The sequence below is a fragment of the Orbicella franksi genome, chromosome 11 (genome assembly GCF_964199315.1).
Source record: "Orbicella franksi chromosome 11, jaOrbFran1.1, whole genome shotgun sequence".
Classification (NCBI taxonomy): Eukaryota; Metazoa; Cnidaria; class Anthozoa; order Scleractinia; family Merulinidae; genus Orbicella; species Orbicella franksi.
The window spans coordinates 15,314,601-15,326,714 of record NC_138155.1 but is presented as its reverse complement, the minus strand read 5'-3'; the positions used below and the strand labels follow the sequence as shown (position 1 = coordinate 15,326,714).

General features: G+C 39.6%; 1 protein-coding gene and 1 pseudogene across 3 annotated transcripts in view; one reads left to right on the top strand and one right to left on the bottom strand.

Annotated features, from left to right (window-relative positions):
• Positions 1-12,114, bottom strand: part of LOC145460650 (neuropilin-2-like) — an 80,426-nt gene that overhangs the window by 42,100 nt on the left and 26,212 nt on the right. For all 3 annotated transcript variants that reach the window (XM_081445529.1, XM_081445530.1, XM_081445531.1), the window contains 2 exons: positions 11,940-12,096; positions 4,420-4,754 (listed from right to left, as the gene is read on the bottom strand). In XM_081445529.1, coding sequence (XP_081301655.1) covers positions 4,420-4,754; positions 11,940-12,096 — 492 coding nt within the window. The remainder of the gene's footprint in view (positions 1-4,419; positions 4,755-11,939; positions 12,097-12,114) is intronic.
• On the top strand, positions 6,824-10,506 carry LOC145460666 (uncharacterized; annotated as a pseudogene).

Here is a 12,114-nt window from a genome sequence, read left to right as displayed (position 1 = left end):
TACTGCAAAAAACAATAATGGCTGCAAAATGGAGAGTGCCGTCTTAAAGATTTATCACTAAGACAAAATGCTGGGTTTGTTTGTCCAAGGCAGAGTAACCTGCTGTGAAAGAGAGGCGAGGTTAGATTTTTTCATTTTTTTTGGTTTTCAGTTTACGTTTCTCCCATTTGGTTTGTCCGTGGGTTCTTATCTCTTTGCTGAGATTCAAGGAACACTTGTCAAGCACTGGAGGAGTAAAGACTTCCAAATATTTATATACTTGGATGATGGGGCAGGTGCAGATCAGGTAAGGAATAAGGCTATGACGATGTCTACAGTGGTCTGTAAAGATATTGCTTCAAGTGGTTTCATTGCCAATGAGGAGAAAAGCCAGTGGGTCCCCTCACAATTTGAAGAACTTTTGGGTTTTATAGTGGGTTTACAAAATGGAAATCCTCAGGCTCTGGCAAGAAGGGCGGAAGCCCTTAAGCAGCTAATAGACAAAATCATAGACAGACACTTTATAGTTTCAGCTAGATGCCTTTCTCCTTTGTCAGGATCTCTACTTTCTATGGGACTTGCCCTTTGTCCAGTAGTTCATCTTTGGACACGAGGCATCTACAGAGATATCTGCCAGGCTAATTACTGGGATAAGCCATTTTTAGTGTCACAGGACAGTATGTCGGAGGTGCTGTTCTGGAGGGACAATTTTGACTTCAGTGGGTGTCCAATCTGGTCTCCTAGCCTTATCTTATTCGGATGATAATGGAGAAGGCTAGGGAGGATTTGCAGTGCAGTTTTCTGATACAGTGGCCTGGGGTTGCTGGTCTTCTACTGATTGTTTGAAAAGCTCTACATTGCAGGAAATGAAGGCCATTAGCTTGGTACTGGAGTCTTATTCTGAAGAAGTGAGAGGGAAGGAGGTACTTCACTGAACTGACAATAGGAGTGCAGAAGTTGTTTTATCAATTGGAAGCTGCAAAGAGGAGTTACATCAGGAAGCAGTGGCAGTTTACAAACTGTGTAGAGAGTTAAATATGCATTTGTCAGTGGAGTGGGTGAGCAGGGACTATAATGTGGAAGCAGACCAGTTGTCAAATATTAATTACCCTAATGATTACATGCTAGATTGTACCTGTGTTATGAAGAGCAGATGTAAATATTTATTTCTGGAAACTTCTAGAATGTCTAGTCACGCAATGTTTGTGCCAGAACCTTCTATTGTCATGCTATGGAACATTTTAGAACATTCTACCGAATGATGTAATGATAATGTAATGTTACATAAATAGAAGCTCCAAGAATGTTCTAGAATATTTGATAAATGTATATAAAGAATCATCTAGGTAGTATAGATTGTCTCGTTAGTTCTCGGCAGAGACCGAGAGAAGAAGCTACAGCCCAGTTAGTTCTCGGCAAAGAACGAGTGGAAAAGCCATAGAGTGATATTGCAATTGTGAAAGCTATTGAGGAACTTTGTTTAAGGTCAAGTGGACCGTAAGGAGACACCGAGATTTGTTTTGAGTTTGTGTCAGTGGTGACTCAAGTTTAGCAGTAGGCTTAACTTAGTTTAGTAGTAGATTGTATTGTTTAGAAATCGCTCCTTTGTAGCTAAGATTATATTACATATTGTTAAATAAATAAGTTGGGTTTGTAGAAGAGTTTTGTAGTTTCTTTCTGGCGGTCAAGCGAGACCGTAACACCTGCATTAGATATGTTGACCAATTGTGGTGTCTTCACAAAGTGGATCATTTTGCAAGCTTGCAGACCAGACTAGAAAGGTTCTGCACTAGATACTGCAATTACCCAAGATATCAAGCAGTTGACACATTTACAGTGTCTTGGTTGAAAGAAAACATCTGAATTTTTCCTCCCCCACACCTTATTCCAGGTGATCTGAAACACATGTCAGCTAGAGGTGAAATTGATACCTTACTTCTCCCTCAGTGGCCCTCAGCTGTGTGGTGGTCATTCCTTGTCAACACAGATGGATCTTGGAAAACCTTCATTAGGGGCTCAATGACATTCCAACCTTACCAAGGGATTTTTGTGGGAGGATCTGCGGTGAACAATGTATTCACATCAAACATTCCATCATTTCCTATTCTAGCCCTTCGTATTTGTTTTCCTGAGTGGCCCAAGCGAGGATAATTTCTGGTTCAAATCACTAGGCAGTGATCCTTGCATCATTGTTGGGATTTTGGACTATGTTAGTATCAGGTATCATTGCGTGTGGCTGTCAAGAATTATGCTAAGTGTTGTCATAGTGTACTGAGATTATGATGAGGTGTTGTCTGCACTGTTTTAGCATTGTTTTGGTTTGGTCTTGCTGTCTTGGCATTTTTACTACCCAGCCATGCTGGTCAAAGGGGTTACTCATCCTTGATCACCACTGCTATGTTGGCTATATGGTGATGGCAGTTGAATGTTTCATGCTGCCATGACATTTTACTACCCCCAGCCGTGTTGGCCAAAGGGGTTATTCAGGCCATGTGACCACTAGTGCCATGTTGGCTATATGGTGGCATAAAATAAATTGCTTTATGCGGTCATAGCATTTTATTACCTCTAGGAGTATTAGGTGAAGGGGTTACTCATGCTACTGAAAGAATGGTATTCTACACAAGAGTACATGTTGCTGTGTTGGTTATGTGGTAGCAGAGGAATTTTGGGATGGATGGAGCTACACCTGCATTATGTTGCACCTGTTGTTTGATGGTAGTGTTATTGTTGATGAAATAGTATAGATGCAAGTGTTGGAATTTCTTGTTTATTATCTGCGTAATTCAATTGCAGTGCGACTGTCCAGAAGGAAGTGAACCTGTCTGTCTGGTTAAGCAAGGAGGTTGTCAACCATCCTCAACTGAAGCAGTTGGCGAAGTCTCTGCCAGGTATCTTAGTCCAAGATAGAGCATTAAAGACAGTACGTTGTTATTTCCAGGCCTATCATACGTGGAAAAAACAGGCTATTCAGTGTAATGCCGTTACCCTACCAGCTGATCCTCCTGTCTTTGCCCTGTACTTGGTGCATCTTATCCAGCAAGGGAGTTCACTTTCAGTGTTCAAATCTGCCATCTAAGGAGCTAGGTGGGTTCATAAGAAAAGAGGTTACCCAGATGTGCGCCATCACCCATTAGTCCAACAGGTAGCAGAAGTTGGCAGGAAAATCGTAGTCAAACCACTGAATACACAGAGGACGAATAACCAGTTCTGTAATGGTTCTTGGGTTTTCATAGCACACAGCGACATATCTCCATGCCCTGTTACAGTGATCGAGAAGTACATAAAGATGGGTAGGCATGACAGCAATTCAAGGTTTTTTTGTCAAATTGAGAAGACCAAGAAGAGCATGGAACTCAGAAAGGAGCCCATGTCTTATAGTCAGGCTAGTGAACTAACGAAGCAGGAGCTGCAGAAAGAAAGGCTGGATCTGGGCTTTTACGATATCCATAGTCTTAGAGAGGGAGAAACATCAGCAGCAGCAGCCCTGGGTACATCTGATAGGCTGTTCCAACAGCAGGGAGGATGGCATAGTGAGAAGTCCAAAAATAAATACATCCAGGAGCCCCTTGAGTCACTGTTAAAAGTTACTAAGACTATTGAAGGCTGAGAACTGTATGGATTGTTAGGTCATATTCTCCAAAAGTGCTAGCATTCAGGTTCTAGACAAACTTTGATCAAGTGTTGTATCTGGACTGCCTTATGATAATATATTGTATTATATTATAATACAGTGTTGTATCTGGACTGCCTTATGATAATTATAGTATGCATTTTCCATGCAGTTTTAGAGTTTTGACAGTGGAGTATCGTCTCCATCTTGTTCAGACTGCATCATCAGTGACATTGGACAATATTTTATTGTTTTTTTCCCTTTCTGTTCAAGTTTTTTTTTGCCACTCTATGCTTTAATGTTGCGGTGGTCAGCTTGACATAGCCAGAAATGGCCACTACACGTTACTAGAGCATTCAAAACACTGTACACTATAAGAAGCTTTCAGGAGTTCACAGTTTGCACCAGCTTAGGGAATTACTGGTTGTTATTTATTCTTCATCACAGACAAAATATCAGAAATCCTTGTGTTGGAAGTTGGTTGTTGGCTAAGTTCAGGAATGATAAATTGAAGCCGTTAAAATTTAGATGTGAGAAAAATTTTATGCATATGAAGCTTTGAACCGAAATGGAAATGACACTTTTCCATACAATTCTTCCGATGAGATTGAGACTGAGATTCTGTTTATTGTTAATTCTACTCTCTCAAGTGGTCTAGAATCAAAAGGAAAATAAGACAAGTGCACACTATCCATTTAATGAGGTTTATGGTACACTGTCGACATCTTAAACCAATATTTTCAAGTAAATATGTAGTAAACAATATTGTTAAATAATTGCTGTCAGCTACGTTATAAACAATAATTATGAAAAAAGTAATCACTTACAGTATGCCAAGTTACATCACTGTAGTATTTCTTGAGTGCTACCCAGTCATACACACGACGTTCTGTATTGTTCCTTATGAATCCTTCTATCATAAGAGGTGGGCGTGAAAATTCTGTGCAGCCTCTAACAGAAAATGCACTTAAGAGATGAAGACTTTTGAGTTCTAACTCAATGATTGGTGGACCAACATCACTAGAGCAAGGAACTGTCCATCCTTTGGTAAGATCATTTTGACCTGCGTAAATATATTCCTTGTCAAATAAATAGTGTTGGTTGACTTGCACATATCGAGGAGAGAACTGGCCATGGATTAAGCCAACTGGATTTCTTGTATCTGTGACCAGAATACATAAGATTTGTTATCATATCAGCAACAAAATAGCTTGCATACAGACATCTACCTTCAGACAACCACACACTTTATTACCAAAACAGAAACATTCTTAGCTACAAAAAAAAGATACTTGAAACAGAAAATTAGGTGAATTCACTCAGAATAACTTGAAAGCTAACTGATAATCAAGCTGAGTGAGATGAAATAGTACTTAACTGGGCAAAGAAATTGGTTGGCAGTAAAACTTAAAAGGGGGGAACAGTAAGGAGACAAAATCGAATGGAATGCAGCATCTGAAGTGGTGAAAATAGTGCGGTTCAGCATGTCCAAAAATCGCTCCCGTAGGACTTTCCTGCCGAAATTAATTTTTCGTTATTTTTCACTAATTTTGGATTGATTTATAAGAATCCCACGGTGTTCAACTTTTCCAACCCCGTCTTTCCATGTGTCTGGCTACTTAAAGCTTTAATTTATGCCACTTTATGCTAGCTAAATGCTAAAAATAAGTTTTGCAAATATCTTTGCTCTAGATACATGGACCAAACTTTATATGAAGCTTGCTCTTGATAATGCACATTGTATAACTTAAATTGGCTACCATGGCAACCAGCGATGACATCAGGATTAACTACCTATTACTGGTGGTGGCCATCTTGGATCCGCCATCTTGGATTTTTGAACTCTCATTTTTCTAAAGCAAAACAGTGCATTTTTAATAAACTTTCACCAATGAATGATTACATGTGCTGCTAAAGCTGACAAGTTTCTTTTTAGGGCTCAAAACTGAGAAAACACGCCTAGAGTGTGGAGTTTTATGGCTTTTTTTCACTTAGGCCTGGTTTAGACGTCGAATTTCACATGTGCCGAATCAAATACCAATTTGAGTCGCTTCAAATCAAAAAATGCAGCATTTGATTCAGATGTCGCATTTCACATGTACCAAATCAAAATCGTGAGTGCAGGAAACAGACTGATGGGTATAATAAAGTTAAGTTTTTTCCTCTCGATGGCAAGTTTGTAATGGAGGTTATATGGGCAAGGCTAACACAGACAATGGTGAACATCTGGATAAAATGAAACACTTCATTTGAATCTTCCTATCCTTCAGAGAGGCCCTACATGAGCGCAGTCCACTGATGGTTAATGTCTACGATGACATCCAGCCTGGTACTCTGAGAAGATCAAACCACAAGAGCATGAAGATCAAGGACTTGGAGGTCTTGCACGATTTATGTTAGAGTACCTCAAGCAAGTGGGCAACCTGTAACAGCTCATCCATGCTTGCCGCTCTGGGAACTGGGAAGGCTACCTGGCAGCGTTGGAATGCATCATAAAGCACTTCTTCGCGCACAATTTCCTTAACTACACTTGGGTAATGCCAGTTCACGCCGTGGAGATGAATGCACTCAAGCATGAGGACCCTATGACATGGGAGGCATTGAAGTCTGGGGATTTTGTTGTAGCAAAGTCAGAGTTCCCATTCACAAGGTTGTTCACAGATCAGACACTAGAGCAGGAGATCCACAGGGGTATGGGTGGGTTAAGTCAAGACAAAGTCGCCCTAAACCACCTTCTTATTATGTCACTGCATCTTGCCCACATGGTAAAGCGTATCTCAACAGCTTTCCTAAAGTATCCAAGATTCCTGAGTGGAACAAGCACTACCAGCTCTCTGGAGATGTTACTGTAAGAACGCAAGAAAATGGCATGAAACTCCACCAGTCGATAAAACTGCACTGCGAAGGCAACCCATTTACAGTTGAGTCTCCCTTGAAGAGTGTGGTGTCATCAGCTCTTGTGCCAAAAAAAGCAGAGGAAGATATCCCAGGCGACACAGAGAAAGGCCAAAAGCGGTTTGAAGAATTTGTTGAAGACAGATTGTTGCCATCTTCTAAGCACTCCTTATGGGATGCCATGAAAAAGCTGAAACTGAAGACGTTCTCAAACTGGATGGAGAAAACTAAAGTTCATGTAGGGGACAAAGTCATCAAACTGCCTAAAGAATGGTAGTTACTCAGGTTTCTCATAATCCAAGAAAGTAGGCCAGAGCTTGTGCCAAGACTCCAGGAAACCATTAATGACAGTGGTGCTGCGTTAATGCATTCCTTATGCACAGTCAATGGATCTCTTTATATTTCAACTGACAAAGCCAGCCTGATATGTTTGATAGAGGAGGCCAACCAACAGCCACAACTAGAAACACCATCAGCAACAGGAAATCTACATCAAATACTTGTTATTAATACTATATGGTTGTCATTCAAGGTAACCATAACAACAACAACAACAATAATATTTTGTATAAAATTTTGTGTTTATGATTTGCATACAGGTCGGAAAGAAACAAGCACACTCCTGAAGATTTCTGACCTCCAAGAATCATTTATCAAGCATATTGAGCGAATGGTGTCTGGTTTTGATGAAGGCCGAATAGTGTTTGATCGCTACTTGGAAGAACAAGCCCCCTGAAGAACAAGACATACCGAAAAAGATCCACAACATCTGTCGAGTTCCAGATACATCTGGAAATGAGGATAGCTCACCATGTCCATCAAGGACCTTCTGTCATTGTTGAAGTCCAAAAGCATGCTGCTCACTTTGTTCGCCAATGGATTATTAGCACACTTCTCCAGCAACACAGTCATCGAGCTGGTCGTGGTTTATGATGACAAAATCAAATGTCTCGACTGTGAAGAAGAACACACCCACAAAGAAGCAGACATGCTGATCCCTAACCAGGCATTGCATTCACTAGATGAGCATTTGTTGCAACAGATTTGGGTATCCTTGCTGAACACTGATGTACTAGTCCAGCTGCTCGACTTGGTTTTCAGAGGACATCATGGAAACCTGAATAACCTGAAATTTTTGACAGGCAAGGGCGCAAACTACAGAGAGATTGATGTTATTCAGCGAGTGCAAGCGACTGGAATACACAAGTGTCAAAGTCTGATTGGATTGTACCACATCTCCAGAGCCGACTAGGAAGGGAAGTTTGTTCGTATCATGAAGAAGACCTGGGTGAAAGCTTACATGGCACTCAGTGACGACTATCCCGCGATCGACTGTTTCAGAGAGCTTGGTGAGGGTCTTATCCAAAACCATATAGCCAACAGAGAACTGCCAACTCAAGTTGATTAAAGAACTAGAAAAATTTGTCTGCCAAGTGTACTGCAAAGCAGGTCCTACTACCCTTCCTGAACTTCAGTAGGAGCACTTTCAATCCATGAACTTGGAAAGTGAGATGCTGCCTCCAACACATGTTTCCTAACTCCCACACATCACGCACGTAAACTTCATGGCCATGCACAACAAATGCTATACCGTCAGCTACCCAGATCTTCCTCCCATTAAAGAGAATGGCTGGAGCAAACACCAAGGAGCATACGTTCCCATTATGTGCCTGTCTCTCCCTGCACCCCAAGCTGTTATCGAGCTTACCAAATGTGGCTGCAAGTCAGACTGCAAGCGACGCTGTAGCTGCTGTAAATGACACTGCAAATGCTTTGGAAAAAACTGTACCAATCCATTCACAGATGACACCCAAGGAGGAGGATTAAACTCTTAGTGCATAAGAACTTTAGTCACATTTTATGCAAGAACACTTTTAACAGAACTATACATTAGTATTATACATAACAGAAAGAAGGTGAATAGCGTCTGCTTTGTTACTATGGGACTAACAAGAGTCAATGATATTTTCATCGCTGGTTGCCATGGTAACCAATTTGAGTCATACAACGTACATCATCAAGAGCAAGCCTTGTATAAAGTTTGGTCTGTGTATCTTGAATGTAAGAGCAAAGATACCAGCAAAACTTTTTTTTGCATTTAATTAGCATAAAGTACAGTAGCATGAATTAAATCCTAAAGTAAACAGAAACATTGGAAGACAGGTTAAGAAAATTTCAACCCCACTGGATTCTTAGTATTCGACCCAAAATTAGTGCAAAACAGCGAAAAAAATCAATTTTGGCACAAAAGTCCTGCAGGATTACATGCTGTACCACACTAAAACTCAGAAAAACAAGAAGTGAGAAAATTATTCCTGAAAGAGGAGGACATCTTAAAGTCGTACTGTGATCAAATATTTCCCCCTTGAATTTTTTGGTGTATCACATAGAATTCCATGAAAGAATAAAGACGCCGTTTACGGTTTGCAAATATCCGCATTAGTTCCAGAGATATTTGAGTTTGAAAAATGTGTAAAATATGCAGATGAGATGCCTGATGACGTATTACACTCAACCCAATTTTATATCAAGTATATAAATAGAGCTATCTTGGTCAATTTGCAGTGCAGACCATTGAAACTTGGTAGGCTAATAGTTCTGGAGGAAACACACCTACGGCTATAAAAAATTCTGTTCCCATGGCAACTCACTCTTTTCCGGTCCCCACCCACTTGATTTCATTGTTTGTGATTTTCAGCTCACAAAACATTAAACGAGGCCACAAACTTGAGCTAACATATTTATATGCTTGCTGGATCAAGCATATGAGGCACCATTTGCAAATATCGAAATGGAATGCCAAAGATGGCCAGAAACGCCTTTAATATTGGCGAGGTCTGGAACCCAGTATGTTGCCATGGTAACCAAACTGTTAAGCTCATATTGTAGAGCACATTTAGTAGAATCTTACTACAAAGAATCAAACATTTCTGATACAAATTGGCTGAGATATCTTTTTTCATCATATTTTGATCAAAATTTGGTTGAGTGTATGACATCATCACTGGGCTAATTTATATATTTTTAAAACTTGAATATCTCTGGAACGAAAAGAGATATCTGAATATAGTAAACAGCATTTTTCTTCTCACACAGGCTACTTGTTTATGTTTTAACATTGCTGCGATAAGAAAGATGCGATTTTCATCATAGTACCACTTTAACAAATCTGCCTACAGATTTGTAAATTCATTAAGTAATCTTTCACTCCCAATTGCTGCAAACAACGTAATTGACCAACTCTACAAAGTTAATAGTGTGCACCACCCATGAAAATAGGCAAGTCTGCAATATTGTTTTTGTTGTAGTGAGCATTGCTTAAAGTACAATCAAGTTGCACTCTTGCAATTTTTCATGTGAAAACTGTGACAGAGAGACATGCATGTTGATACACCAAGCAATATCTTGCACAATTTGTTTTACAATGATGTAACAAAAGCATTAAACTTGGCTAAAACACAATCAGGGTGGCAAAGTTCAGTGTCTATGTTACGGGCTGAAAAATCTGTAAAAAACTTGTTCCATTTGAGTGTTTTCTAACTTTTATCATAAAAGGTGTCCAGGGACAAACATTTTAAGTACACTGCATCTGTAATATGGATTGTCAAAAAAGTAGAGAAGGTCAGAGGGTCTAAAACACAGGTCATGGGTCATTGTTTTACCAATACTGGAACAACCTTAACCCCTTCCTAATACTAACCTTAGGCCTAAGTACTACACTAAGACAATGTTTTAGGCCTAAATACTTAACACTAAGACAATGTTTAGGCTTAAGGTTAGTATTAGTAAAGGTTTAAGGTTGTTCCAGTATTGGTAAAACAATAACCTGTGACCTGTGTTTTAGACCCGCCAGAATTTTAGAATTATGGAAGGCCACTTGAAATTTTCTATTTTTGGCTGCTTCATTGTAAGTAATGACTGTGCATTGTTTGAAAATGAGGGTAAATTCTTTGGATTCTTAGATATGTGTAAATATGAAATCCAAACATTTTTTGGTGGATGCAGTTATATATTTGACCTGAGGTCAGATTGCTTAACCATACCACCTTATGCAAAATGGTATTTTAGAACCTTTAGCTCCAAAAAGAGGTTTTGTTCGAAAAGTTAAACATTATATCACTAGAAATACCTCTGAGTGCATTTGACACCTATATTCTTGGTAAAAATTTTAATGTTCTAGTTTTATGCAGTAAGAAAAAAAGTCTATTGTACTTCAAAGTTGAGACTTAATTAAATGGTTGCCAAAATCCTGTAGTGTCGGTACTCACATGTGATTTACAAGAGCCACTTGACTAAATGTAAAATTTAACTCTACATGTTTCTTGTTGTGGTTGGGTATTATACAAATGTGGTATTTATGGGAATTTTTCGTTTTTAATTGGACACAATAACCAAAATGTAGTGTCCGTATCCCCTGTGCCTTCAAGTGGGGCTTCAGGCTATTTTGTCACTGTACCACTAATCAACATTATTTCTGTCGCTGATCACTTCAGTTGCTCCGAGCTGTTGTTTTGTTGAGTCATTTTGTAGGCTGATTGCTACACTCCGAGTTGTTTCATCCGTGCTCTTAAGGTTCAAATAACCTTCTGTCGTATGGTTGGGAATTGCTTTGTTGTCATATAGTATTCAAATCAGTTTCTGTCACTAATCGCTAGGCTTCAAGTTGTTTTGGTCTCTGGATTCAAAATACTTTCGCCACCCTCCAAACTGTTTTACATGCAGCTCAGCCAGAATTACTCCTGTTGCTGGGTTGAGAGCAATTTTGTCACTTGGGTTCAAAAATAGTTTTGTCGTGGGAACCAAAACAGTTTTCTTTGGTGGGCTAAGATTTCTTTCGTCGCTGCGTCTAGAGGATCCCTACAGATTGAAACAGTACTTTATTTTATGTTATGTAAATTCTTTCTTGTTGTCATCGCCGTTTTCTTCAATTCAAATTCTCAGGGGACAATCTTTGATATTTCTTCCACCCAGTGTTTTTATTCCAAAGAGGTTGTGGAATCTATCATTTTTCTTTAGACGCTTCTACTGACAAAACGTATTTCCACACAGACCGCCCTTTCAAAATTCCCTGATCACTGGGGTGAAAGGCATTATGCGGACGTCTGGGGAAATTGACTTCTGTTTCCGTCTAAAACTAAAAATAACTTTAGTGGAATTGACATATTCCAGCCAACGCCCTCAATGTCCCTCTCTGTCCCCTCATTTTCTCTTGGGTTTGCCAATTCATTTTCTAGATTTTTAGTGCCCATACCCCCAGAAATTGACTGGGCATTTCTCTGAGCCACAGGCATAAAAAAAATCCACTTGCAAAAAAATACCATCCAAAATGATGATGCAAAGGCAATGCTGCCTTGTATTACATGTAAATTATGTAGTCAATCATCATTTGGTTGTGATCTGGGAAATAAAGGAAGCTTTGTTTTCTGGAAAAGGACTGAAAATATATACACACCTCCATCACATCCAAACACCTCAAATCTCAAACAGCAAATCAAATCCGGATCGCATGACAAGCAAACAACTCGAACAAATCGTGCTGTGATCTTTCTATCAGCAGCAAACCAGTGAGTGACGACAGTCTCAGCATCACTGTTTCCAGAAAATACCATCTGCAAAGTACGGTTAAA